Raw genomic sequence first — 27,072 nt, 5'->3', positions numbered from 1 at the left:
GCGAGGCGGTGGCCTAGATGCTTGATGGGCACTGTCAGCCTGATCTTTGGTGGTCTTCCCGCTGTCTGTTCTCAGTCACTGATTCCAGGTCCCAGGAGTCGACTTTGGCTCGAGGAAGTCAGGCGCCTTAGGTGGGGCAGTTGACACTTGCGCAGCTTCTTGCTCACCTCGGTGCGCGGCGCCGCGCGGGTTTGGGCGGGGAGGGGGCCGGGCCTCGGGAAGGACGCGCGCCGCGCAGTTTGACCCCGGCGACGTTCCGTACCGTCGCGGATTTTGGCGGCGGAAACATGGCGGTCGCGGCCGGACCGGTAACGGAGAAAGTTTCCACGAACACCGGCCTGTATTAGCGCGTATGACCTCGGGCCCTCGTTCCCCAAGGCGTGCCGCCTCCCTGTTTTCCGTTGCAGGCTGAAGCCTTGTCTGCCCTCCTCCTTTTTGGTTTGGTTTTGGAACTGATTCCGAGGTTTGGGAGAGCGCGTTGGTGGCGACGGCCGAGTCAGGTAGGGAGAAATGGATGGACGGCAGGGCGGCGAGATCTAGGTACAGACACCGCCAGGGCTCCGCGTGGTGGACCCCAAGCTCCGCCCAGCCAGCCTCCCAGGGCCGGGGTAGGATACCTGCCCCTGGAGGAGTTGACAGTGGTGGTTGGAGATTGGAGGGTGTGGGAGCGCCTCTCCGTGTCTTGCAAGGGTTCCCCCTCAACTGGGCGCCACGTTGTGGTCGCGCTCTCCCGAGGTGGAGAATGGTGGAGAACAGCGAAGCTCCTTGTAGGACCTCCCACATCTCGCTAAAAGGAGGCCGAAAGGGAGAGAAATTGCTATTGCTGCTCTAGTGCCCAGGAGTTTAATATTCGAGATACCATTTTCCTCGTATGAGATGGCTCAAATAGTTATCAGTAACTCAGAACCGAAGCACTGAAATTCCCTGGCCCTGTTTTTTCAGTGTAGTTGTTTCAGCCTTGACACTTTTAGATGGGACAGAAAGTTTCTGAGTGAAGGATAATGCAAGTGATACGGTATGCCTCAAGTCATTCCCTAGAGGTAGGACATGGAGAGAGGATTGAGTTGGAAGAATTTGGGTGAATTAAGTAAAGACTGGTGGAAAGCTGAAAGAGAAACCAAACATTTATGGAATCTCCCTTAGTACTACCAGTTATTAGTTGTGAGATATTAGCTAAGTTCTGTATTCTCTTTATGCATTAATAAGTGTCCAGTGGCGACAATTGTTGTTAAATGTAGTTATTTCTGTATTAGTCTTTATTTTTCAACAAGCATGTATTGAATACCTTCTTGATGCCGAATTTTTGCTAGTCACTGGGTGTACAGTATTGAAGACAAACCCTCAGAGACCTTTTGATCTAGTGGGAAAAGCAGACATGAAATAAGTGATGGTATGTAACAGAGAAAGTACGGGGGTCATGTAATGGGGAGGGGGCGAGGATAATCTCTTAAGATAATGTTTTATCTGAGACCTGAAGAGTTGGAGTAAGCCAAGTGTGAGCACTGGGGTGGGGCCAGGAGGAGGAAAAGGAGTGTACCTGGCTTGGGAGTAGTATTTGTGCAGTTTGTAATTGAAAGGTCAGTAAGTTTGGAAAACAAAGTGTGAGAGGAAGAGTGGTAACAGATAAGGCAGGAGAGTTATTCAGGCCCAACACGGAGAGCCTTATAAGGCATTGAAGGAGTTTTGACTTTATTGTTAAGGGTGATGGGACGCCATTGGAGCGCTACATTTTGGTTTTAAAAAGTACACTTCTTAGAGAGGGCAAGAGTGGATACAGGGAAATGTTCAACATGATGGTGGCCAAAATCGGGATGGTGACCCTGGGGACGAGAAGTAGAAACACTTAAAAAATGTTTAGGAAGAATAGTAGGCAGGACTTGGTGAGGGTTAAATGTAGATGATGGTGGAGAGGAGGGTTAGAGTAGTATGTAAGGTTTTATTAAATAATCAGACTCTGGCAGTGATTAGTTAACTTTTCCCATATGCATATTGAATCTTCTATGCTCCATTTTAATCTACCTCTGGAATAATTGTTCATTGAATCATTAATGATGGCAAACCAATTGAAAAGGATTGTAATGTTTTTCTATTATTCTCTAACTCAGGCTGTCTTTTGAAGAAGATCAGAATGGGGAAAGACTTTTGTAAATTAGCCATTTAAAAACAATCTGCCATGTTGATTTTGGTCCATCAGAAGGTAACTGCATATATTGCATTATATGGATGCACTGTACTTGACTAATTTTTTTTTTTTTTTACATGTTTACATTTACTTTGTTTCCAGGTATTTACCTCTGTTAACAGTGCAGAACAGAGCTGGTGCTTCAATTTCTATAGTAGATTAATATATGTGTGTACTTAAGTAGAGAGATAATAATTGAAGACATAGAAATAAATGACATTGCTTAGAGAAAGTATGTAGTGAGAGAAAAGCCTAGGTTTGGGGTTGAACATTACAAAGGATGGATTGAGAATGAAGAGCCTTCAAGGAGACCAAGGAGGGGAAACCAGTGAATTAAGAAAAAAAATCTGGAGACTTAGTCTTTGGATGCCCACGAAAAGGAATGGTTTGGAAAGAGAGAGAAGTCAACAATGTAAGTTTGTTTAAAGAATATGCAGGATACGGCCGGGTGCAGTGGCTCACGCCTGTAATCCCAGCACTTCGGGAGGCCAAGGCCGGCGGATCACCTGAGGTCGGGAGTTCGAGAGCAGCCTGACCAACATGGAGAAACCCTGTCTCTACTAAAAATGCAAAATTAGCGGGGTGTGGTGGCGCATGCCTGTAATCCCAGCTACTTGGGAGGCTGAGGCAGGAGAATCTCTTTAACCTGGGAGGCCGAGGTTGCGGTGAGACGAGATCGCTCCATTGAATTCCAGCCTGGGCAACAAGAGTGAAACTCCGTCTCAAAAAAAAAAAAAGGCCAGGTGCAGTAGCTTGTGCCTGTAATCCCAGAAGTTTGGATGGCGAGGCCGGTGGATCACCTGACGTCAGGAGTTTGAGACCAGCCTGGCCAATATGGTGAAACCCCATCTCTACTAAAAATACAAAAATTAACTGGGCATGGTGATGGGCTCCTGTAATCCCAGCTACTCTGGAGGCTGAGGCAGGAGAATCGCTTGAACCCGATAGTCAGAGGTTGCAGGAGAATCGCCTGAACCCGATAGTCAGAGGTTGCAGCAAGCCGAGATCCTGCCACTGCCCTCGGGCCTGGACAACACATCGAGACTCCATTCCCCCACCCCCCCCAACCCCCCAGAAAAAGAGTACGCAAGATACTGAGTGAAAAGTACCCATTGGATTTAGGAATTTACAGGTCATTTCAGCACTTAGCAGAGCAGTTGTGTAGTGGGAAACACCATTTAGTGGTTTGAAAAGTGAGTAGGTAAGAAGTAAAGCAACTACCTCCCAGCTGTCAAAAGGACACAAGATTGAGTTTCATATAGGATATGGGGATTAGCAAGGATTGTTTTTGTTTTGTTTCTTAACTTTTTGGGTATTGTTTTTAAAAGAAACAGGTTTATAAATGTTTAAATACTAATAGATAAAAGTGAGAGTTTGCAGAGAGGAGAGAGTCTGATGTTCTGGAAGAGGCAGAAGGAAAGATGCACAATATGGCTGAAAGATTTAACCTTAGAGAAGCAACAGCCTTCTTTCCTTATATTTGGACATATAAGTAGAGATGGGTTTGTGGACTTGGGAACTCAAGTGAACTCCCTTTTGATGACTCTCTAGGAGGCAGAATCATCTGGTGAGCATGCAATAGGAAGACGTAGGGTATCAGAGATTTGAAGAGAGGAAGTAGGGTTTTGAGTAGTCACAAGAATGGAGAAGAATGTTGACCAGGGAAGGATGTTCCATGGATTTAGAGTGGTACTATTTAGCCTAGTGTGTGGTTTTTTCCCCCTCCTGTCCAGCAGTGTTCAGTAGTCTGAGCCCAGATTGTACCATCAGCTCTTTGAGGATAAATATTCTAATGTATTTGTTGAATTATTTTATAACACACAATAGTGATGTTTTTAAAAAAAACCTCAGTGCATTCCAGATTTTGTCAGTTTCTCACACTCAAGTTAAAAAGATAAACCAAAATATACCAAAGGAAGACATTTTCTTTAACATTATGTGGTACCTTAAGACATAAGTGAATACAAATTTAATTAAGGCAAGTCAGTTGGAATACTTAAATAGACTTAGTTGTAAAAAATTTTTTAAAAAATGCTTGTTGAACATATAAAAGCAAAATAAGTAATAATACTTGGAACTTCCCAGAGACCCTAAGGTTGCTTTAGTAACATTCCTCTCCAGCCAAATGAGTACGAAGAGTTGATTCTAGGTTCTCATATTTCTCTTGAGCCTTTTAGTGTAGAGCTATTAAGAAAGTACAGATAAACTAATCACAAACTAGTATTTTTTGTTTGTTTGTTTGTTTGTTTGTTTGTTTGTTTGTTGGAGGCAGAGTCTCGCTTTATCCCCCAGGGTGGAATCCAGTGGTGCAATCTCGGCTCACTGCAACCTCCGCCTCCTGGGTTCAAGCGATTCTCCTGCCTCAGCCTCTCGAGTTAGCTGGGATTACAGATGCCTGCCACCACACCCAGCTAATTTTTGTATTTTTAATAGAGACAGGGTTTTTTCATGTTGGCCAGGCCGGTCTCTAACTCCTGACCTCAAGTGATCCGCCTGCCTCAGCCTCCCAAAGTTCTGGGATTACAGGAGAGAGCCACTATGCCTGGCCCTAGTTTCTTTTTAAGTGTCTGATTGGGTTCTTTTTAGATAGAGTTACCATGAATCATTGATCAGTTCTTTTGAAACAGTATACTAGGAAATTTTGAAGAATTATATAGATGGTTAAATCATTTTTTGACTACTATCATTTTTTAGGTGTGACTTGTGGAAGCTTTAATTTCCTGGGTCCTCTAACAAATAATTGTAGTAACATTTGTTTAAGTAGAATTGAAAAGTTCTTCATTTACTTTATAATGACTATTAGGGTGAGCATTTCAGTTTTTCATTTTTGACTCGGAATTGATCAGGAATTGGTTTCTATAGAGATAGTGTTTAGATTTGGAAAGCAAGTTTAGTAATCAGAGTAATTTAATAGAGGTAAAAGTACAGGGAGAATTATGGCTCAACTTTAGGGACTGAGTAACTTTAATTCTAGTGAGTTTATTAGTTAAACAATGTAAAGACCTTGTGTAACATTCTAGAGCTGCCTTGTAAAAAGATGTAGGGGATATTTGGCAGGTAGTAATGGTTGCTGTTACTACTAGTATATACAAGTGCTTTTCACATTAGAGGTAACAGTGAAGTCCTTCATTTGCTTTAAGAACTAAGTAGCTTTATGTTGTACCAAAACCTGCTACAATCTAAGCTAAAGCTAACATATCACATTTCCTTGTTGTTGAAAAACCAGATATTTAAACCAGAATGGATTAGGTGAATTCTTCACCATCTCTGGAAGAACAATTCTATTCATGCAGTCATAGCATATGATGAGCAGAAGGCACAGCCATGTCTGTTTGGATAAACTGCCAAGTTTTAAGCCAGAAACAGTAATCATTAAGATATTGCAAATCAGGTTATAAACTGGATTTCAGTTTTTAAACTGGATTTTTTCACTTTTTATATGCTTCTTTATATAAAATAATGAGTAAATTATATAAAATTAACTCTGAAATATTTTCTTCTTCTTTTTAGATCACTATAAACAAAATTTCCACGAGAGAAAATGTTGAAATAGGAGTTGCGGATACACTGGATATACTGGATGAAATACAAGCGGTTAATTTTTGTAACGTGAGGGAAAAGCCCACATTGCTGGTTACATGTGTAAATCACTGCGTTACTGCTTTAGTCATTGTCTCTATTTAGCAATGACAAGACTGGAAGAAGTAAATAGAGAAGTGAACATGCATTCTTCAGTGCGGTATCTTGGCTATTTAGCCAGAATCAATTTATTGGTTGCTATATGCTTAGGTCTATACGTAAGATGGGAAAAAACAGCAAATTCCTTAATTTTGGTAATTTTTATTCTTGGTCTTTTTGTTCTTGGAATCGCCAGCATACTCTATTATTATTTTTCAATGGAAGCAGCAAGTTTAAGTCTCTCCAATCTTTGGTTTGGATTCTTGCTTGGCCTCCTATGTTTTCTTGACAATTCATCCTTTAAAAATGATGTAAAAGAAGAATCAACCAAATATTTGCTTCTGACATCCATAGTATTAAGGATATTGTGCTCTCTGGTGGAGAGAATTTCTGGTTACGTCCGTCATCGACCCACTTTACTAACCACAATTGAATTTCTAGAGCTTGTTGGATTTGCCATTGCCAGCACAACTATGTTGGTGGAGAAGTCTCTGAGTGTCATTTTGCTTGTTGTGGCGCTGGCTATGCTGATTATTGATCTGAGAATGAAATCTTTCTTAGCTATTCCAAACTTAGTTATTTTTGCAGTTTTGTTATTTTTTTCCTCATTGGAAACTCCCAAAAATCCGATTGCTTTTGCATGTTTTTTTATTTGCCTGATAACTGATCCTTTCCTTGACATTTATTTTAGTGGACTCTCAGTAACTGAAAGATGGAAACCCTTTTTGTACCGTGGAAGAATTTGCAGAAGACTTTCAGTCGTTTTTGCTGGAATGATTGAGCTTACATTTTTTATTCTTTCAGCATTTAAACTTAGAGACACTCATCTCTGGTATTTTGTAATACCTGGCTTTTCCATTTTTGGAATTTTCTGGATGATTTGTCATATTATTTTTCTTTTAACTCTTTGGGGATTCCATACCAAATTAAATGACTGCCATAAAGTATATTTTACCCACAGGACAGATTACAATAGCCTTGATAGAATCATGGCATCCAAAGGGATGCGCCATTTTTGCTTGATTTCAGAGCAGTTGGTGTTTTTTAGTCTTCTTGCAACAGCGATTTTGGGAGCAGTTTCCTGGCAGGTAAGCTTATTGTTTGTCCATCAACCCCAATGATGTAATAAAATGCTAACTTCAATAATTGAAATTAAAGTTGTAAGGTCAAGTTCCTGATTTCAAAAGGATATTCATATTTGCTCTTATTTAATTTTGTTCATGGAATTGAAGTACTGAATGTGTTTCAAGAGGATAATTTGTTTGATCTCTAGCAAAGAAGTACCAAAATGTTATGAACACTCAGCATTGAGATGCCTCCCACTTCCTGACTGTTCATTAGTGAAACACTCGTCGATTAAAGAGTCTTAGAAAACTAACATTCGGAAAGTATTTAAAGATAGTATTCTGATCCTTTCATTATACCCATGAGGAAACTGAAAGCCAAAGAAGACACATCCAGAGTCACTAATACTGGCAGGAACAAGGTCACTTAATTTCTGTCTATTCCCTGGACTCCTCATTGTAACATGTTTCTTGTATGTAGCCATTTCTCTGAATATTTTATATAAAAGGTGTTAGATATATAACTACATATCAGTTGCTTAATTATAGATTAGAGGTTATCCTAAGAAAGAAAACATGGGTTTCACAGGAACTTTGCTGCCCAGAAATGTTTTCTAAAAGGTTCTTGTAGACAAAGACATTTGTACAGTTGGAGTTTGCATCTGCAGTATTAACAAACCCAGTCTTCCATTAATTGAGCATGTATTGACTATGTCAGGCACCGTATATGCCAGGCACCGTAGTAGGTGCAGAAGATCTCAGGATGTCTGTCAAAGGTGGCACAGTCTCCAATGGGAGGAGGAAGAGGCTGGCATGTAAACAAACAATTATGATTACAGTGTGATAAATACTATATAATCTGTGTACATCAGGCTGGGATGTGGGGCATAAAGGAAAGTCAACTCTGCTTGGTGCAGCTCTCTGAAACAGTTTGTTGCTGCTCAGTGATTTCTAGAGGAAAGTCAGCTCTGCTTGGTGCAGCTCTCTGCTTTGTAAGTTTGTTGCTGCTGCGTGATTTCTAGAAGTGTGTTTTGAAGAGGGAGATGTGGAGACTTGCCTGGACATGGTGCTTTCTAGTCAGCTGGGCTAGGGCAGGGATCCTGGTGGGAGTCAACCAAATGAAGAAAACATCTTGGGTGTGGCCTGAGGATATTGTCCTTACTTTGTTTGCTGTACTTGCTAGTGTTGGATACTATCAGAATTATGATGATGATGTCCAAAACTCAAGCATGAGTTTTCCTCCCTCTTCCTTGCCTCTCTTCCTGCTAGCTCCTTTCCCAGCCCTAAATACTTTTTCTTTTCCAAGTCAACCTCATTCATGCTGGATGCCATTCCAGGCTGTCAAATTCTGTTAACCAAATATTAATATTTTCTTGGTCTCCAAAGTTTTTCTTATCTAGTGGTCTTCAGATATGGTGTGTACCACTGGAGGTACACAAAAACTTTCCAAGGAGTCTGTCAGCAGAGATAATTTTAAGAGCATCAGTTTCCTGATTTTCACCTTCAATTCTGCTCTTTCCTAAAGTTGATCTGTTTGAGAATCCCTCGATTTAGATGTAGGGTGATAGCATTGTGGTTTTAATTTATGTCTCTAATGATTAATGATGTTGAGCATCTTTTTATGTGTGTATTAGCCATTTACTTTGTTGTTTAAATATTCACATCTTTTGCTCATTTTAAAGCTGGGTTATTTGTCTTGATTGAGTTTTAAGAGTTCCTTATATATTCTGGATACAAGCCTTTTGTAAGATAAATGATTTGGAAATGTTTACTCCCAGTCTGGCTTCCGTTTCTATTTTCTGAATGACACTTTTTGAAGAGTTTTCAGGAGTAAAGGTTTTTAATTTTACAGAATCCAAATTATCCACTTTTTCTTTTATGGACTCTGCTTTTAGTAGCTTATCTAAGAAGTCTTTGCTCAACACTAGGTCACAGTTCTTTCAAAAGCATTATTGTTTTAACTGTTACACTTAGGTGTATGATCCATTTTGAGTTATAGTATGAGAGAAGGATCTAATTTTTTTTTTTTTTTTTAATATATAGCTGTCTCATTGTTCCCAGCACCATTTGTTGAAAAGATTAACATTTCCCCTATTGAATTGCCTTGGTGCCTTTGTTTAAAATCAATTAAACATAAATGTAAGGTTGTATTTTTGAGTTCTTTTGTTATACTGACCTGTATGTCTCCCGTTATGTTAGTACTATGCCATCTGGTGAGATGTTTTCTAATTTCCTTTGAAATTTCTTCTTTGACTCATGGGTTATTTATAAGTTTGTTGTGTGATATCCTGATATTTGGAAGTTTCTCACATTTCTTTCCGTTGATTTCTAATTCCATGTGGCTGGAGAACACTGTATGATTTTAGTCTTTTAGGCCACTTGCTTTGTGGCATGGCATGTTTTATTCCATGTTCACTTGAAAATAATGAGTCTTCTGTTGTTGGGTATAGTGTACTATAAATATCAGCTAGATTAAGTTGGTTGGTAGTGTTATTCATATATCTATAGCCTTGTTAATTTTCTGTCTAGTTCTGTAATAGATTAAAATCTCTATTATAGTTCCTGAATTGTCTACTTCCTTTTTCAATTCTGTCATTTTTTTTTTTTTTGCTTCATGTATTTTGAAGCACTGTTCCTAGATGTAAATGCATCTTTGTTATATCTTCTTACCGTATTAACTCTTGTAATTATGGTAAACAGCATAGTTGAGTAGTTAAAACAGAGATTGCAATGACGTGCAAAACAAAATATTAACTATCTGCCCCCCCCCTTTTTTTTTTGACACAGAGTTTCACTCTTGTCACCAAGGCTGCAGTGCAAAGGCACCATTTCTGCTCACTGCAACCTCCGCCTCCTGGATTCAAGTAATTCTCCTGTCTCAGCCTCTCACGTAGCTGGGATTACAGGCACCCGCCACTAGGCCTGGCTAATTTTTGTATTTTTGTTAGAGACGGGGTTTCGCCATGTTGGCCAGGCTGGTCTCTAACTCCTGACCTCTGGTAATCCACCTGCCTCGGCCTCCCAAAGTGCTGGGATTACAGGTATGAGCAACTGCACCTGGCCCCCTATCTGGCCCTTTTAAGAAAAAGTTTGCCAATCTTTGTTCCAGACCAGTGTTTCTCACTCCTCAGTATGCATGTGAATCATGTAGGGATCTTGTTAAAATTCTGAAGATTGGAATTCAGTAATTTTGGGGAAGAGCATGAGACTCTGTGTCTCTAAAAATCTTCAATGTGATGCAAACACTTCCGGTCACCAGCATACTCATTTAGTGGCAATATATTCATTTAGCTATTCAAGACCAGTGTGAATCTACATGAGTTGTGTCTGCATTCCACAATTGGTCGCTATTTGGAAACTGCTGCCCGTGGCATAGGCATTATGCCTTAAAGGTAACTAAATTTTTTCAACTTAATTTAACCAATCCTCTGTAGAAAGATTTCAAACTCTGCTCTGCCCAGTGTTCTGTGAGATGTTAGTGAGTGTGCTCTGAGAAAAAATGTTCAAAGTACAGAAAGAAAAACATTTCCAAACTAACTTGACCGTGAAGTCCTTGCTCTACTCTCATTACTTACATTACACACCTCCCCACACCCATACCTTTTAACCTCTATGTGAAACATAATTTGGGAAGTATCTGCTGAATTTGTACATGTTCCAGATCTCTTGAATTATGAAAGAACCAGAAAATTATGTAGAAAGGCAAATAATTAAGAGCTTTGTTAGGACATGCCTGTTTTGGGGATAATAACACCATCGTTTAATGCAAATAAATTCTGAGGGTTATCTCAGATTATTTAAATTGGATTTTAATTGATTTTTAAAATTGAACTATTTTTACTTATTTCCTAAATGATATTAAGTTTTTAATATAATCTAAAACCATTTGTCATATTTCTGTGAGAGTAATACTAAGGTACTAAACCAATTTTTCTCACTGTCCCATTAAAATATCCTTCAATCTATTTTTACTAGAAAAACTGTGCCACTGATTAGGTGAGGGCAGACCCAATGTGCCAAGAAAAAAATGAGGAATTAAAGAAGGCTTTGAGCAGATCAGTTTGCCAGCTATGACAGAATCTATGAAAGTAGACATAGACTGAAATCCAGAAGGCTAGCCAGGAGCAAGAGATAAGGACTTGGACTAAGGTGATAGGGAAAAGGGCTATGATAAGGATAAAATTGAGAGTATTACCAGAGGAAAAACTAGTAGATTTTGTTGAGAAGTAAATTTAAAGCGCATTTTATATTAGTTGATAAAATGTAAAGTTGAAAGTTCGGACGTGGTAGATAGTCAAAATGTTAAAAAGATGTTGAGAAACTGAAGAGAGCAGATAAGAATGTAGGATGAGGGAAGACATGATGATGGATCTCACTGAGGTAATGACCTAGTGGACATTTGGAATTTATTAAATACCTTATAGTTTTCTTTATCTTTTAAAATATATTTTTAGGGACTCAAATGTACTTTTGTTTTACTATTAGAGAAGTAAAAACATGCAAGATTAACATGCCTTATGGAGCACAGTTGTAATTTAGATCATAATTCCAAAAAATGGGTTTAACCATTTTTTTTTAAGGTTTTGCATATGAAAACTTCTGGGTTTTGTTTTACTTAGCTTAACATAAAAAATTTTTTATTAAGGAAAAATTTACATATAGAAACATTCACCTTTTTTAGTGTGTAATTCTGTTATTTTGACAAACACATATATTTGTGTGACCACCACTACCACAGTCAATGTGTAGTGCAGTTAAATCACCACCAAAATTCCCTCTTGCTTCCTTGTAGTCAGTCCTTCTCCCAACCCCCAGGTACTTGGCAACCTGATTTGTTTTCCGTTCCTAGAAATTTTCCTTTTCCAGAATGTCATATTCGTAAAATCATTTAACACCGTAGTCTTTTGAGCCTGACTTTTGTTTTTGAGACAGAGTTTTGCTCTGCAGTGTGGGCTAGAGTACAGTGGCACAATCATGGCTCACTGCAGCCTCGACCTCCTGGGCTCAAGCAGTCCTCCCTGCCTTGGCCTTCCAAAGTGCTGGGATTATAGGTGTGAGCCACTGCACCTGGCCCTAAGTTTGACGTCTTATTTACATCATTTGAGATTCATCTGTGTTACTGTGTGCCATCAGTAAGTTAGTTACTTTTATTGTGAGCAATATCCCATTGTATGGATGTTCCAGTTTATCCTTTACCCAGTTGAGAGACACTGAAATTATTTGCAGTTTTTTGGTAATTATGAATAAAGCTGCTATAAACCTTTGTAGACAAGGTTTTGTATTAACATAAGCTTTTATTTTAGTGTGATGTGGAATTGCTGGGTCATGTGGAAAGAATTTGTTTTAACTTTATACTGCCATACATATGTATTTCTAATCTACAGAATGAGCTCATGACATAAATTATCTATGTATATATTCCAGAAATCAAGACTGAAAAGGTTAATTAACTTATTTGTGCACACATAGCAAGTGGCTGAGCTGGGATTGAACCAAAGTCTAACTCCGAAGCTTGGGTCCTTTCCACTATGCCCTACTTCTTCTGCATAAAGAAGTCATTTGACTTTAAAATTATACAGTAGTCTTCATAATGTTCTTACATTTCCTGAACCAAGCAAAGTTTTGAAAGTTGCCTTAAAGCTAGATTTCTCACAGTCTCTCCATTTATATATTGCTGCATTTATGTATTCTGTTTCTTAGTTGGGCTTTACTTTCTTTAGGCTTCTATGTATGTTTTCCAAATCTGGTTTGCATAAGATGACTCATAAAAAAATACTTCTAAACAAACAAGCCGTATATGTTTATGTAAATGTTACATTTTAAAAACGACATTGCAGAAAGAAATTTTGTTCCTGTTACCTGAAAAATTTTAGGATATGAAACGTTGAATACTTTGACCATGACTTGAAAGCCCAGCTGAATAGAGCTCTAATAACTAGTAACAACTTTTATTCAAAGGGCATCACTTACAGGTTGTTCATTGGTCTTCTTTTGTGCTGAGTTTGTATCTGCTCTGAAATATGAGCCATGTCTTAAAATTTGATAGTGAGCTGAGGATAATTTGAGAAGCAAAGGAGAAAAAGTACTTATAGGCTTTAATCAATTGATCTTATTTGTTACTTGGAATTAAGGTGTAAGGAGTACTCCAAAATCACAAATGACTTCTAGATTGAAGCTATAGAGTAAAGGTTTGCAGGCCAATAAAATTGAAGCTCTCTGAAAGTGGCAAGTGGATAAAACATCCTAAATTAATTTTGGCTTCCCCTGGACATACTTGCCATCTGTTCAGTTAAAATTATGAATTTTTGTATTGCCAAAACATTAACTTGTGTGTGATCTTAATAGAATATTTAATACTGTTTTTCTAAGCTTGCTTTTTCAAAATAACCTAATAGAAGTACTTAATGATTTTTTCCTGATAAATTTGCTTTTTAAAAATGTATGACAGGGCCAGGCATGATGACTCATGTTTGTAATTCCAACAGTTTGGGAGGTCAAGGCGGGAGGATTGCTTGAACACAGGAGTTTGAGACCAGCTTGGGCAACATAGGGAGACCTCGTCTCTACAAAAATGAAAAAATTAGCCAGGCATGGTGGTGCATTTGCCTGTGGTCCCAGGCTACTTCGGCGGCTAAGGTGGCAGGATCACATGAGCCTGAGAGGTCGAGGCTGCAGTGAATTGTGATCATGTCACTGCACTCTAGCCTGGATGACAGAGTGAGACCTGTCAATCAGCATAAAATTCTCAATTTCTAAGATTTTTTAATATAAAAAGCAAGTAGTAACAGATCATGTTATTTATGAATTGTGATCAGTAAACCCCCGAATATCTACTTATTTAGTCCTACTGTATCAAATATCATCATCAGTGTTACATAACCAACATTAGGGTATTGAATAACATCAATATCAATTAACATTTTAATTCGAATTTTGAATTATTAGGCTTTTAAGTCATCTACAAATTGGCAGTTGAACTTTATCATTTGTTTAGTTTGCTGCTAAATGAAACCGTTCAATACTTTTTCTAATAGTAAAAACATACTGAAGATGAGAAGCACTTGTTTAGAAAAAATATGTAAATATATAAAATGTAACAGCCTGGAAATCAATCATCAGAAAATTGGAACTGATTCCATTTGTAAGAACAGAAACATAAAATAAGTTTTAAACTTATCAAACTTTTATTTTAAAATTATTGTAAACCTCAATGTAGGTTATAAAGGAAGACTTGAATGAATGGAAAAACACACCATACTTCCTGGGATGAAAAGACTCGATGCTGGGCCTTGCAGACATTTGTATACATAGAGGAAACTGTTTTCAAAGCTGAGCTGCACTTTTGGCCCCCTCAAGAGTGGCAAAAATAAAAGCCAAGCCCAGGGCCTCCAGAAGTGAGATCTCTGGTAAATTACCTCCCATTTTACGCTTACACAGTGAAAGAAGAGGGTGAAGCCATGTGTGTTATAGCCCTCTCATGAACTTGCTTTCTGCCCTTGTGTCCTGTTGGTGGTTCAACCTGGGATTAAGTGGTCAAACCCGGATTAAGATATGTAGACTCGTGATGTCCGCAGCTCTCTGGAAGAAACAGTTGTCCCTAGGACAAAGTGTCATTATCTAGGCCTAAAATTAATAATAATATAATTTTTATATCCAGCATTCAGCTTATAAATTTAACCAGGTGCACACACACACACACACAGCACCAAGAGCAAGAAGCAGCAAAATCAACAGACAACAGAAAAAAATCTTTAGGTATTGGAATTATCAAACAGAAAACCATCATGCTAAGTTGCAAAAACAAAAGGAGAGATCAGGACATAATGGTAGTATACTGGAAACTTTATGACAAGGCAGATTTTAAAAATAACTAAATAGAAATTTTAGGATCAGGAAATAAATTATTTCAGTGTTACAAACATAACATTAGACAAAGCTGAAGTGAGCATTAGTGAACTGGAAGACACAGTTCAGAAGAAGCTATACAAGAAGCAGCATGAAAGAGGAGAAGTGTGGAAAATAGTGAACAGAAGGAAAGGATAAGACTCAGAGGATATGTTAAGAAGATCTCATATTTGTTTGATTAGAGTCCCAAAAATGGAAGAAATGAAAGCCAAAGTACATATGTGAAAGGATAAAAAATAGACCAACAGAACAGAAGAAGAGAGACCAAAAACAGATCCGTGAATACTTATGACAAAAGTGGCACTGTAATGTGGAGTGGTTGATATTTTCAGTAATTGCTGCTTGGACAATTGTTTCTGTAGAAGAAAAAATTGGGCCATTATCATAAAATCAATTATATTTGGATTATAGATTTAAATGTGAAAGGCAAAACAATAAAGCCTTTAGAGGATAATGTTAAAATATCTTCTTAATGGTTGGATAGAGGGATTTTTTTAAACAAGGCATAAAGTGACTATATTATAATTAAGAACTCTTGTTAAGCAAAAAACAGCATTAAGGTAGTTACAGAGTCACAAGCAAAAGACTTTCATTTAGACTATGTTTAGAACCAAACAAAGCTAAATCAATGAAGAAAAGGTCAGCCCCATAGAAAGGTGGGCAAAATATTTAACACTTCATCACAGATGATACCCACGTGGTGAAAGGTATTTAACCTCATTAATAATCAGAACTTGTTATTTATTCTAGTTTTGGTATAATGGCAAATTGTAAGCAATTTAAATACCAATAATAGGATCCACCAATTAAAGTTTTATATGTATTATAGGAATGCCATTTGGTCTTTACAAGTGACTTAGAGTTATGTAAGCTTAGATTAAAATGTTCACAGATTAGGTATCCCATTTCGGTAAAAAAAATACACATGAATATGTATTTGTGAAAAATACATTGCATGAAGTCTGGGAATATTTCAGAGTAGTTGTGCGTATAGATGATGGTATTTGGAATGATTTTAATCACATATCTTTTTTACTTATTTGTATTTTATAGTGTTTCTAAATGGAGCATGTACTGTGTTATTTATGTCATTGACAAAATAGGATGTACCAAAATAGGGCAGTATATTCATTTTTCTATTGCAGAAATAAATTTTTTAATTAAATTTTGATCAAATGAACCACCCCTTAGTGTTAAAAGCATGTGTTCATGCACCTAGGCATATAGTATGTGCAGTAGCAATACAGAAAGAATGTGATAGTTTAATATTCTAAAGGTATGTTCAAGTGACTATCCATTTTCTTTTCACTTAATGAGTCTTAATTTTTTCTTTTTCATTGCGGTTAATACCTGATTGCCTTCTCCTTATTTCTTCTGCCTCTCTACTTTCCATTCTGCTTTTACAGTGCTTATATGTCCTTAAATTTTCTTCTGTTAAAATTTTGATTGCACATCTAGAGAGTTCAGTGCTTTATAAGGTAAACTATATCATATAAACGGAATTCGTTTTTATAGCTTTAGGGTCTTAAATTTCCTTAAGAATTTATACAGAAAGAATGTAGAAATAATGTAATAGTTTAATATTCTAAAGATATGTTCAAGTGACTGTCATCCATTTTCTTTTCACTAAAAATGAGTATTAATTTTTTCTGCTTTTTCATTGCAATTGATACCTGATTGCCTCCTCCTTATTTCTTCTGCCTCTCTACTTCCCATTCTGCTTTTACAATGCTTACGTGTCCTTAATATTTTCTTCTGTTAAAATTTTGAATTTGTACATCTAGATAGTTCAGTGCTTTGTAAGGTAAACTATACCATATAAACGGAATTAGTTTTTAAGCTTTAGGGTCTTAAATTTCCTTAAGAATTTATTTTCATAATTTCATGGGGAAAAAATGAGCCCTTTCTAAAGTACCCTTTTTGATAAAGTAAATAAATCTGTTATTTGAAAAATGACAGGCACGTGGATTTTAACAAGATATTTGTTATCTGGCATTTTCTCTGTCATATCGAAGAGTGGTTTTGGTTTGTTTTTTTTTCTAGTTTGGATAGGATGTTATTTGACAAATATTTTTAAAAAATGATGTGCTGTGTTTTGCCACAACTTCCAAAAAAAACTGAGAGATAAATTTAGGATTTATTGCACTAGTTAGCTCATCCATGTATACTTGCCTGCTTTAACTGAACATTGTTTTTAGATCATTAATTGTTCCTTTTATCCTTTTTGAAAGTAGAAGCTACAAATTGTGAATCAATGTGCATTTATGTAAATATATACACATATGTACGTGTACTGTGTAAACATGTTTTGGATTTCTTTTAGCCAACAAATGGAATTTTCTTGAGCATGTTTCTAATTGTTTTGCCATTGGAATCCATGGCTCATGGGCTCTTCCATGAATTGGGTAACTGTTTAGGAGGAACATCTGTTGGATATGCTATTGTGATTCCCACCAACTTCTGCAGGTACAGTAATCTAGTATAGTTAGTGGTAACTATTCAGTCCATAACATTTTCTTAATATTTATATGAATAAAATATAGCTCCTTTTCAAAACCGTATTTTCAAAATATAACTTCTGCGTTTCTTCCAGATTTTTAACAAACTTCATTCCAAGTGATAATATCTTCAGAATTCAATTGAAATATTTTGATAAATATGATAAGCTTATATTTTAGCTAGAAACCAGAAAATATTCATGTATAACTTTTCTGAGGAAAGATCTTACCCTAAAGGGAATATTTTGTTTAAGAAAGTGTCCTCTGGCCAGGCGTGGTGACTGACATCTGTAATCCCAGCACTTTAGGAGGCTGAGGTGGGCGGATCACTTGAGGTCAGGAGTTTGAGACCAGCCTGGCCAACATGGTGAAACCCCATCTCTACTAAAAATACAAAAATTAGCCGGGCGTGGTGGCAGGCACCTGTAATCCCAGCTATTCGGGAGGCTGAGGCAGGAGAATCACTTGAACCTGGGAGGCGGAGGTTGCAGTGAGCTAAGATCGCACCATTGCATTCCAGCCTCGGGGACAAGAGCAAGACTTCGTCTCAAAAAAAAAAAGTCCGAAACAACATAGTGAAATATAAAATGTGCACTGGGCCTGAGAGGCTGGAGGTTTAGTTCTGTGTTACCTTCGGTACATTATAACTCTGAACCTTATTATCTGTCTTTACCTAAAGACATCATTCCTGTTCATCTGATAGGAATGGTATGAAGAACAAAAAAAAAAAAAAAAGTGAATGTAAAAACACTCTGCACACTGAAAAGTGCCATGCAAATACTAGGAATTCAGAGGATTGGCAGTGAAGTTTAATAAATGTTTATTGCAGTTTTGTTCCAAAATAAATTTTACCCACAAAGGTGGTGACAGCTGTATAAATCTGTAAATGTGCTACATTTTGATTTTTATTTTATAGCTAAATACCTTTAAAATAGTTATTTGCCATAAATGAATTCTGATGACAGTTTTCATCACACTTTCCCTGGGGGAGGGGAGAGTTGAAGTAAAGTTTTTTTTCTAATTTCAAGTATTTAACATAAAAATCTCCAAATAGACTATTTGTAGGAAATATTTTCCTTCATGTTAAAGACTTAATCAAAAGTTGAAGGTTCAAGAACTGAGGGAAACAGATTTGGAAATGTCCCATAAAGTGAGAAATGACAACCTTGTAGAAAGAAAGAATGTGTGGAAATAGTAATATGCACAGTTAGATATTTATTACATTGTAATTTTTTTAAATGTAGTGCTTACTCTTTTGTGACTGTAATTTTAAAAGTTAGTAGAATACTATTGATGATACATGAAGCAAAATCTAAGGTTTTCAAAAATCCTGACAGAAATCCCTTTTCTGGATAGGAATGATGGTTTTTCTTTCTCAATATTAATAGTATTTTGCTAGTTATAAGACTTGCTTTATCTACTAGAGTACCGTTTTATATTTGTTCCAGGAGCAAATCTAAGTCTTCAACTAGTGTTCAGTATAAAGCAGTGGACCTAAATTTTAATAACTTTTTAAATGCCTATTAATAATTTCTTCTGTTTATGTACCTTAAGTTAATGAAATTTGAACACAATTTTTATAGACTATTTTTCAATACAGAAATATATAATTAAAATATTGCTTTTATATTTTGTGTGTTATAATATTTTTAAACAATAGTTTTTTTAATAGGCCCCACCCAGATGTTCTTGAAACAGTGTAATCCTGCTTTTAAAAAGCCTTGTCCAATATCTGTCATGTAAGAAAATATGAATAAGGAACAAAGAATAGTACTATCTACATTTGGAGGTATTATCCCAGCTTTTAATTTGATTATTGTTTTAATGATAGTGAGTATTTAGAAACCAGGTTTTGATTTTCTAAGCTTAATTCTTAGTACTATAGGAATTTTAGAAAGGATGATTTTTTTTAAAAAGCCTGCCTCTTACCAGCAACTATATTATAACTGATTCTTAGATAATCAGTTAAAAATGACAGATGAGAATGTGATACAGAATGAATACTTCTTAAACACCAAAATAATTGTTTTTTCTCTGCTTCAGTCCTGATGGTCAGCCAACACTGCTTCCCCCAGAACATGTACAGGAGTTAAATTTGAGGTCTACTGGCATGCTCAATGCTATCCAAAGATTTTTTGCATATCATATGATTGAGACCTATGGATGTGACTATTCCACAAGTGGACTGTCTTTTGATACGCTGCATTCCAAACTGAAAGCTTTCCTCGAACTTCGGACTGTGGATGGACCCAGACATGATACGTATATTTTGTATTACAGTGGGCACACCCATGGTACAGGAGAGTGGGCTCTAGCAGGTAAACTCACCTTTGGCAGTTTCACTATTGTAAAGATACACATGTATATGTAGAAATCTGTACTTCACACACAGTCATTAAATTTCCAGGATTCTTAGTTTACTGAACTGTACATATGACTTTAATTTGTTTTTCTTTGCTCTAGCATCCCTGTTTAGCCATCTCTAATGATAAGATTCAGAAATATGTCTTGTAGTGATTAGAAGGAAAAAATGCTTTGAGACTTATAGTTTCCCTGAAAATATTTTCAGAATTGCTAAATATATTTTTCAGAAGCTGATAAACTTCGTTGACTAGTATTTTTAAGTTTTGAAATGTTATGGATGCAGATTTCAGTAGTCCTTCACATCTGTAGTTTTATTTATGTTTATAAAGCTCACCAAAATTTTAAACAGCAGATCATGTAGTATAGTGAGAGTAGCATTTAGGTCAGGAGACCTTGGTCCTGGTCCTAATTTGCCACAACTGTGTTATTTTAGGCAAGTTAGTTAACTTCTGTTGGCTTCAGTTTTCTCGCCTGTAAAATAAGGCGGTAATTTTAAATGATCATTGAATTTTATTCTAAGGTACAAAATTCTGTAGGGATTGTTTTGCATTTGAAAAATCATAAAATAACTTTGGTTTACATGCATTATGGGAAATAGAAAACTTCTTAGTTATTGCCAAGAGAGAAATGAGATCTCTTTATATAATATAAAAATTTGTCAGGCTTTCCAACTATTAATAGAGAGTAAGTCAAGGGCTTTGTTTTATGAATTGTTACTTGCTTAGGACCTATAACAGAGCCCAGTACATAGTAGAGGATCCTTAAGTAGCTAATAGATGAAATCATTGAATAAATCATTAAAAAAGAAAGGTAATTTTCTTATTTTAGATTAGAAATAGTTATTTTAATTACATGATTTTTTTCCATAAAAGAGTGTAGATGTTTTAAACCAAGAATATATAAATAATAAAATAGTCATGAATAAATTGGAAACATTCAGGATGAAGAAAAAGATAAATAGAAGTAGTATGGAAGGACAGAGGCAGAGTTGCCAATATAAGAACTCCAGAAAGAAACAAACAAAGGGTTAAGGTAGAGATGATTTTAAACCAGTGTGATCTCACTAATTTCATGCCAGATTTGTAACTGGAGTTTTTATCATAAAGAGAAGTATTTTTTTGAAATTTTTCTTTTTTGCAAATAAATATTGAATAACTCAGTGGCCTTCTAGTAGAAAGACGAGCTAATATTTATTGGGCACATTTTAAGCATCAGCTTACTGTACTTAGTACCTTACACACATTGTTAATCTTTATGTGAATCCTTTGAGATGGATACCACCACTTCTGTTATCTTCATTTTTGAAAGGATGAAATGGAAATTGTAAGTTGTTATGCAACTTATGATTTAAGACCAGATCTGCCCGGTTCCTAAAGTGTATTTTTCCCCCCACTGTACCATGTTGCCTCCAAGGGTGAAAGCCATGATGATAAAGAAATGGCATGTTTTGGTTAAATGGATATTTTTGTTAGCATGGGTTACCCATTTCAAAAAATTAGAATGTACAAGACTAAAAGATGTACTGAACATTAAAACTACTTCAATATAGTTTATAAAATCATTTACTTGACCTATAACTTTTTAATTACAAGGTAGAAAACATCTTTTTAACCTTTATGGCTACTTTAGTTTCAGGTAAAGTATAACATTCTGTGTATTCCAACTCAGAGCACAAGAGAAAGCTTTAGTCAATTAAAATAGTCTTTACAGAAATAGAATTTTAGATCTACAAGTAGGGATTACTGAAAACTTACTATAATCCTTAAGATAATAAACTCTACCCAGATCAAATGGAAAAAACAGGGCTAATTTTTGGTGGCCATGCATATATCCCTAGTTATTTTAAAGTGTTAGAGTAATTTTAGAAGTAAGTTTTTTGTGTGTGTTGATATGAAAGATTTATTACTTAATGGAAACACTTTTCAAGTTTGCAGTTTTCTTAAGTAATTTAAAATTCATTAAGTATTTCTTAAAGATAGCTATGGAAATCAATTCTAGATGTTCATTTACTAATTCTTATATCAGCGTTTTATTTTTCTAAGAAAATAAAACACTAAGATACACACATATATATGTATCAGGTTTTCAAAATTTTCATTCATCATTAAGTTAGGAATAATTTTTGAAAACTTTAAGAACTCTAAAATAGAGTCGTATTTTAGGTAAATGTTTAGCAGTTACATTCTAGAATGATGTCTTTATAATTTTTTTTGAAGTATGTTACCAGTAAATTGACCATTACAGAATTCATCTGTTAGCTAAGATTTGTTCTTGTGTAACTTTGAGAGCTTATTATAAGAAGTTTAAAAAAATAGAGAAAGCATACTGATCTCCCTTCCCTGAGAAAGGTAGATTTTATCTTATAATTCAGCAACTGCATACTGTCAAGCATGGCCTGAGGCATCTGGCATACAGAAAAGCCTGCTTTTCAGTTAGTTCATGCCCTGACCTGCTTTAGACATAACCCTCAAGGGCTGATTCTGCCTCACAAATAATATTGAATATCTCTGCTCTGAGGAAAATGCTTTAATCTATTCCAAATTACATGACAAAGAGCTTTAAGCTCTGCTAATTTATTAATAGTTGGGTTTTTGTTGTCGTTGTTGTTGTTTTTTCAGCCGACTTTGAAATAGGAAACATCACAACTGGATTTTAGTTGGGTTAGCAAGTTAGTAGCAGACCCAGTATTAATATCACTGTGGGAAAGAGAATCTATATTTGCCGTTTATCCCATATGTACTTAGAATATGTAGTCTTCTTATATTTATGGAGTTTCATGATATGGAACCTAATATTTTTGCCTCTGCTTGAGGATAGAAAACAATCATGGTAATTACAAGAGAGACAGAAATAAATGGGAAAAATGTACATAATTTATAAAGTAGTTTATTACAAATAAAGCCTTTAAAAAGCAGTCTCAATTACTTGAAATGCATCAGATGGCTGTTATCTTAGATAGATGTAAGTACTTTGAATCTGGGCCAAAAGCCAAATGTAGCATAGAACCTATTCATAGGAGAAAGCAGAGCAAAAGAAGAGAAATCGTTTAGAAAGCTTTAATGCTGCTTTAAGTCTCTTGTTGATATCTAAAGAGCATTTATATAAGAGAATTAGGGTAGAATATGCTAAAGAGTATTTATTGAAATAGTTGTGGATGGCATGTTGGGCAATGATGTTTTGTGGCAGATGGAATTTATATAATAGTTCTTGTAATCTGTGTCATCCTCTGATCTCTAGAGAAATTTAATAGAGCTGGCAATAATGGAGAGTTAACGTTTGGCCATTTTTGAAAAAGTATCTTTTGGAGGTATCAGTGGAATAACACATTAGTAATATGTGGAGACCATGTACTGAAATACTGTCTCTGAGATAATATGTGTGAGTGTTAGAGCGATTAATAAAACAAGTTTATTTTCATGTTCTTAAGCTATTGTGGGCTGATTAATAAAACATTAATCAATTACACATAAAGAATATGACAGAATCCCAATTCTAAAGGATTCTCTCTCTGGTGGTGTCCATTTTTAACGGTGAAACCAAGAGGACAGCTGATTTGGGGGAAATATGTATTCTGGAGTTAGGTTGTTGGATCTTGTGCTGACAGATTATAAAAGTAACTTATGCTCAATGTAAAAATTTCAGAAAAGTATTTTAAAAACCACCCGGAAGTGAAACACCTAGCAATAGCTGCTGTTGTAATTTTTGTAGATGCCTTGTCATGCTTTTTCTAATACATTTGCTCATCAATAAATTTTCTTTATAAATATTTTGTTATAAGATTTCCTCCTAAGGTTTTAGGACATAGTTTATTTCCATTTCCCAAATGGGAAAGAAGTCTTTTTTGTAATTTTTTGTCCCTATGTCTGTTCTTTTCTTAGGATAGATTCGTAGAATTGGAATGATCATTATCAGTGTACCATTGAGGCAGGGCCAAATGAGGTGAGGGTGGCAGTTGCCTCAGGCACAAAACATAAGGGAATGCCAAAAAACTCAATAATCAAAATGAACATTTTAATGTAGTACACTTAAAAATCAAAATTAATGCAAAAAAGATCCACGATGAACTAGATGTAAAACCTGTAGTCAGAAGTTTATTTACTTTAGAACTTTCTGGGTATATATTTTTTTAATCCCTTGTTCTTCAGCTATAAAACTGATTTAAATGTAAATCTGTTCTTAAATTCATTCTTGTACAGGTAGGAATAGGGTTTATTTTCATTCAGTAGGTACTTACATATGAGGAAGAGAAGGAAACAATGATACAGAATGGGGGCCAAACTTTTTCTGTAAAGGGCCAGATATTTTTGGCTATGTGGGTTTAGATCCCTGTTGCAGCTATTCAGCTCTGCTACTTTAGAGCAATAGCAGCCATAGACAGTGTAAATGAATGAATGTAGTTGTGTTCCAATAAACTGTTATTTATGAAAATAATTATATGAAACTTAAATTGCATACAATTTTTACTGTCACAAAATATTCTGATTTTCTTTCAACCATGTAAAAATAGAAAATCAGCTCTTAGCTTTCAGGCCATACAGAAAGAGGTGGCAGGCTGGATCTGGCCCATGGGTTGTAGTTGCTGCCCCGGTATAGAATGTTAGCTTTTCTGTATAGTTGTTTTCACTAAATACAAAGTATTTTCTTAATTTATACTAGCAGATTCCTTTTTATGTGATTAATAAGGATTTTTTTTTTTTTACCTGAAGTTGAAAATCTGTTGTAAAAAATATCTTTTCAAAAGATACTTTGAAAGTGTAATTTAAATACTTTATTTTTTGCTTATTTAATTCTAAGAACTTAAGGAAAATACATGTAAGATGAGTATGTTCCCACTAGGAGAAAATTATTAAGAGAGTTTTCTTAATGAGAGGCTGCAGAAATTATTGCTGCATTGAATTTTCTCTTGTTCACAGGTGGAGATACACTACGCCTTGACACACTTTTAGAATGGTGGAGAGAAAAGAACGGTTCCTTCTGTTCCCGGCTTATTATCGTATTAGACAGCGAAAATTCAACCCCTTGGGTGAAAGAAGTGAGGAAAATTAATGACCAGTATATTGCAGTGCAAGGAGCAGAGTTGGTAAAAACAGTAGATATTGAAGAAGCTGACCCGCCACAGCTAGGTGACTTTACAAAAGACTGGGTAGAATATAACTGCAACTCCAGTAATAACATCTGCTGGACTGAAAAGGGACGCACAGTGAAAGCAGTATACGGTGTGTCAAAACGGTGGAGTGACTACACTCTGCATTTGCCAACGGGAAGCGATGTGGCCAAGCACTGGATGTTACACTTTCCTCGTATTACATATCCCCTAGTGCATTTGGCAAATTGGTTATGCGGTCTGAACCTTTTTTGGATCTGCAAAACTTGTTTTAGGTGCTTGAAAAGATTAAAAATGAGTTGGTTTCTTCCTACTGTGCTGGACACAGGACAAGGCTTCAAACTTGTCAAATCTTAATTTGGACCCCAAAGCGGAATATTAATAAGCACTCATACTACCAATTATCACTAACTTGCCATTTTTTGTATGCTGTATTTTTATTTGTGGAAAATACCTTGCTACTTCTGTAGCTGCTCTCACTTTGTCTTTTCTTAAGTAATTATGGTATATGTAAGGTGTTGGGAAAAAACATTTTATAATGAAAGTATGTAGGGAGTCAAATGCTGACTGTAAATGCATAAGAGATGTTAAAAATAACACTGCACTTTCAGGAATGTTTGCTTATGGTCCTGATTAGTAAGAAAACAGTTGTCTATGCTCTGCAGTGGCCAATGATGAATTACTAATGCCTTATTTTCTAGGCATATAATAGTTTAGAGAATGTAGACCAGATAAATTTGTTTACTGTTTTAAGAAAACTACCAGTTTACTTACAGAAGATTCTTTTTTCCAAACAGTAGGTTTCATCCAAGACCATTTGAAGAACTGCAAACTCTTTCTCTTAGAAAACAAAGAGGGCTGCCTAAAATAAACACAAAATTTGCTTCTACTCCATCACATTCAGACGTCTTGGTTGTGACCTATTACCAGTGTAGCAGAGAACCCAAGTTACATTTTAGATCAAAACATTGTTTATGTAGGTATTGTTAAAAGGCTAGCGCCTACAAATTGCCCTTTCATGCTTTGGTCAGGGGGCCCTGAAAACACTGGTAATATTAAGAGTCTTTCTCAGGGTAACTTAATGTTTTCTTAATGAACAATGTTTCCAGCTACAAATTCTTCCAATAAACTGTCTTCCTTTTTGAAAAGTACTCTCATAGAATAAATTTAGCAATTTCTCATTTACTGACTCAATCTGTTTTGAGTATTCAGAAAAGATTTTGATCCCTATTGAGTTAATGCTCTGCCATGAAAATTATTTTTCTGATCCTTGTTAGTGATAACATTTTTTTTCTACTGAAGGTCAAAGGATAGGAAACAAGTCATTTCTCCTCTTGTATACATGTAATGTATTATGTAAAAAAGTATTCATATTGGCAATTTTAGTTAGGCATAATAGTGTGGTTGTAATTTTTAAAACTTAGTGTTTGTCTGATTAAAGCAGGCACTGATCAGGGTATCTCCTAAGAGGTAATTCACTTCTAATTCCTTTCCAATAATTATTACATTCTAAATTTTCATCTATGAGAAATAACAAGAAGGGAACAGAATTAAATTGGAGAATAATCTAATCTTCATTGTTTAAATGGTTTGACTTCTCACCATTGAAGCCATTTTTTCTAGCCTCAGAAAGAGGAAATAATGCCTCCACCATTTTCTACCTGGTGACTTGAAAATTGAACTTTTCAGTTAGGAAGAAGAGTCGGGGAACTTGTATACCACTATCTATGCAGCATTGTTATAGTCTGATTATTTCTGTGTTTTGAGTATGATTTTCCTAATGCTCTAAATAAAATTTTGTTAAAAATTAATTTTTCATTTAATGTGCAAATATTGAATAGTATATTAAAAGTGGTGGTCATTAAAAATGCCCATGTTTTAGAGTTCACGTTTGAAAGTTTCCAATATAGGTTAAGGATTTATATTAGCACTGTCCAAACAGTATAGTTTTTTTTATTGTTCTGTTCAGCAGTAGTGTAGTAGAAAAGCCAAATGTTAAAATTGTGAGCTTTTAGCTTAAAAAAAGTTAATGGTAAGTAAAATCTCCTTTTAGATTTCTCAGCTCTTTGTGAGCGAGTTAGCTTTAACTAAAGCATTATCTCTTCACTGTAACAAAGTCAAATACAAAAGTATATTCTGCATTCTTTATAAGGTAGTATTAAGGTGGTACTAAAAATTACATTCTAAAAACAGCTGACAGTTTGACAGCCACAAACCTAACTTTTTGATATGTATTTTCTGTGAAAGTAAAACCAAAAATGATCTTTGGGCCAAGAA

At 35.8% G+C, this 27,072-nt stretch overlaps 1 protein-coding gene across 9 annotated transcripts; it reads left to right on the top strand.

Annotated features, from left to right (window-relative positions):
- Positions 1 to 263: 263 nt before the first annotated feature.
- TMEM168 (transmembrane protein 168) lies at positions 264 to 26,603 on the top strand. 9 transcript variants are annotated; one of them, XM_077994872.1, is made up of 8 exons: positions 264 to 500; positions 1,254 to 1,390; positions 2,106 to 2,197; positions 5,693 to 6,948; positions 14,141 to 14,330; positions 17,153 to 17,295; positions 19,371 to 19,645; positions 24,605 to 26,602. In XM_077994872.1, the coding sequence occupies exons 6-8, from the start codon at positions 17,177 to 17,179 to the stop codon at positions 25,150 to 25,152; spliced, it is 942 nt and encodes a 313-aa protein (XP_077850998.1). In that variant the 5' UTR covers positions 264 to 500; positions 1,254 to 1,390; positions 2,106 to 2,197; positions 5,693 to 6,948; positions 14,141 to 14,330; positions 17,153 to 17,176; the 3' UTR covers positions 25,153 to 26,602.
- The last annotated feature ends 469 nt before the right edge of the window (positions 26,604 to 27,072 follow it).

Source organism: Macaca mulatta, chromosome 3, assembly GCF_049350105.2.
Source record: "Macaca mulatta isolate MMU2019108-1 chromosome 3, T2T-MMU8v2.0, whole genome shotgun sequence".
NCBI classification, from domain to species: domain Eukaryota; kingdom Metazoa; phylum Chordata; class Mammalia; order Primates; family Cercopithecidae; genus Macaca; species Macaca mulatta.
Note: the sequence above shows the minus strand (reverse complement) of the source record. Positions and strands in the feature narration are given on the sequence as shown.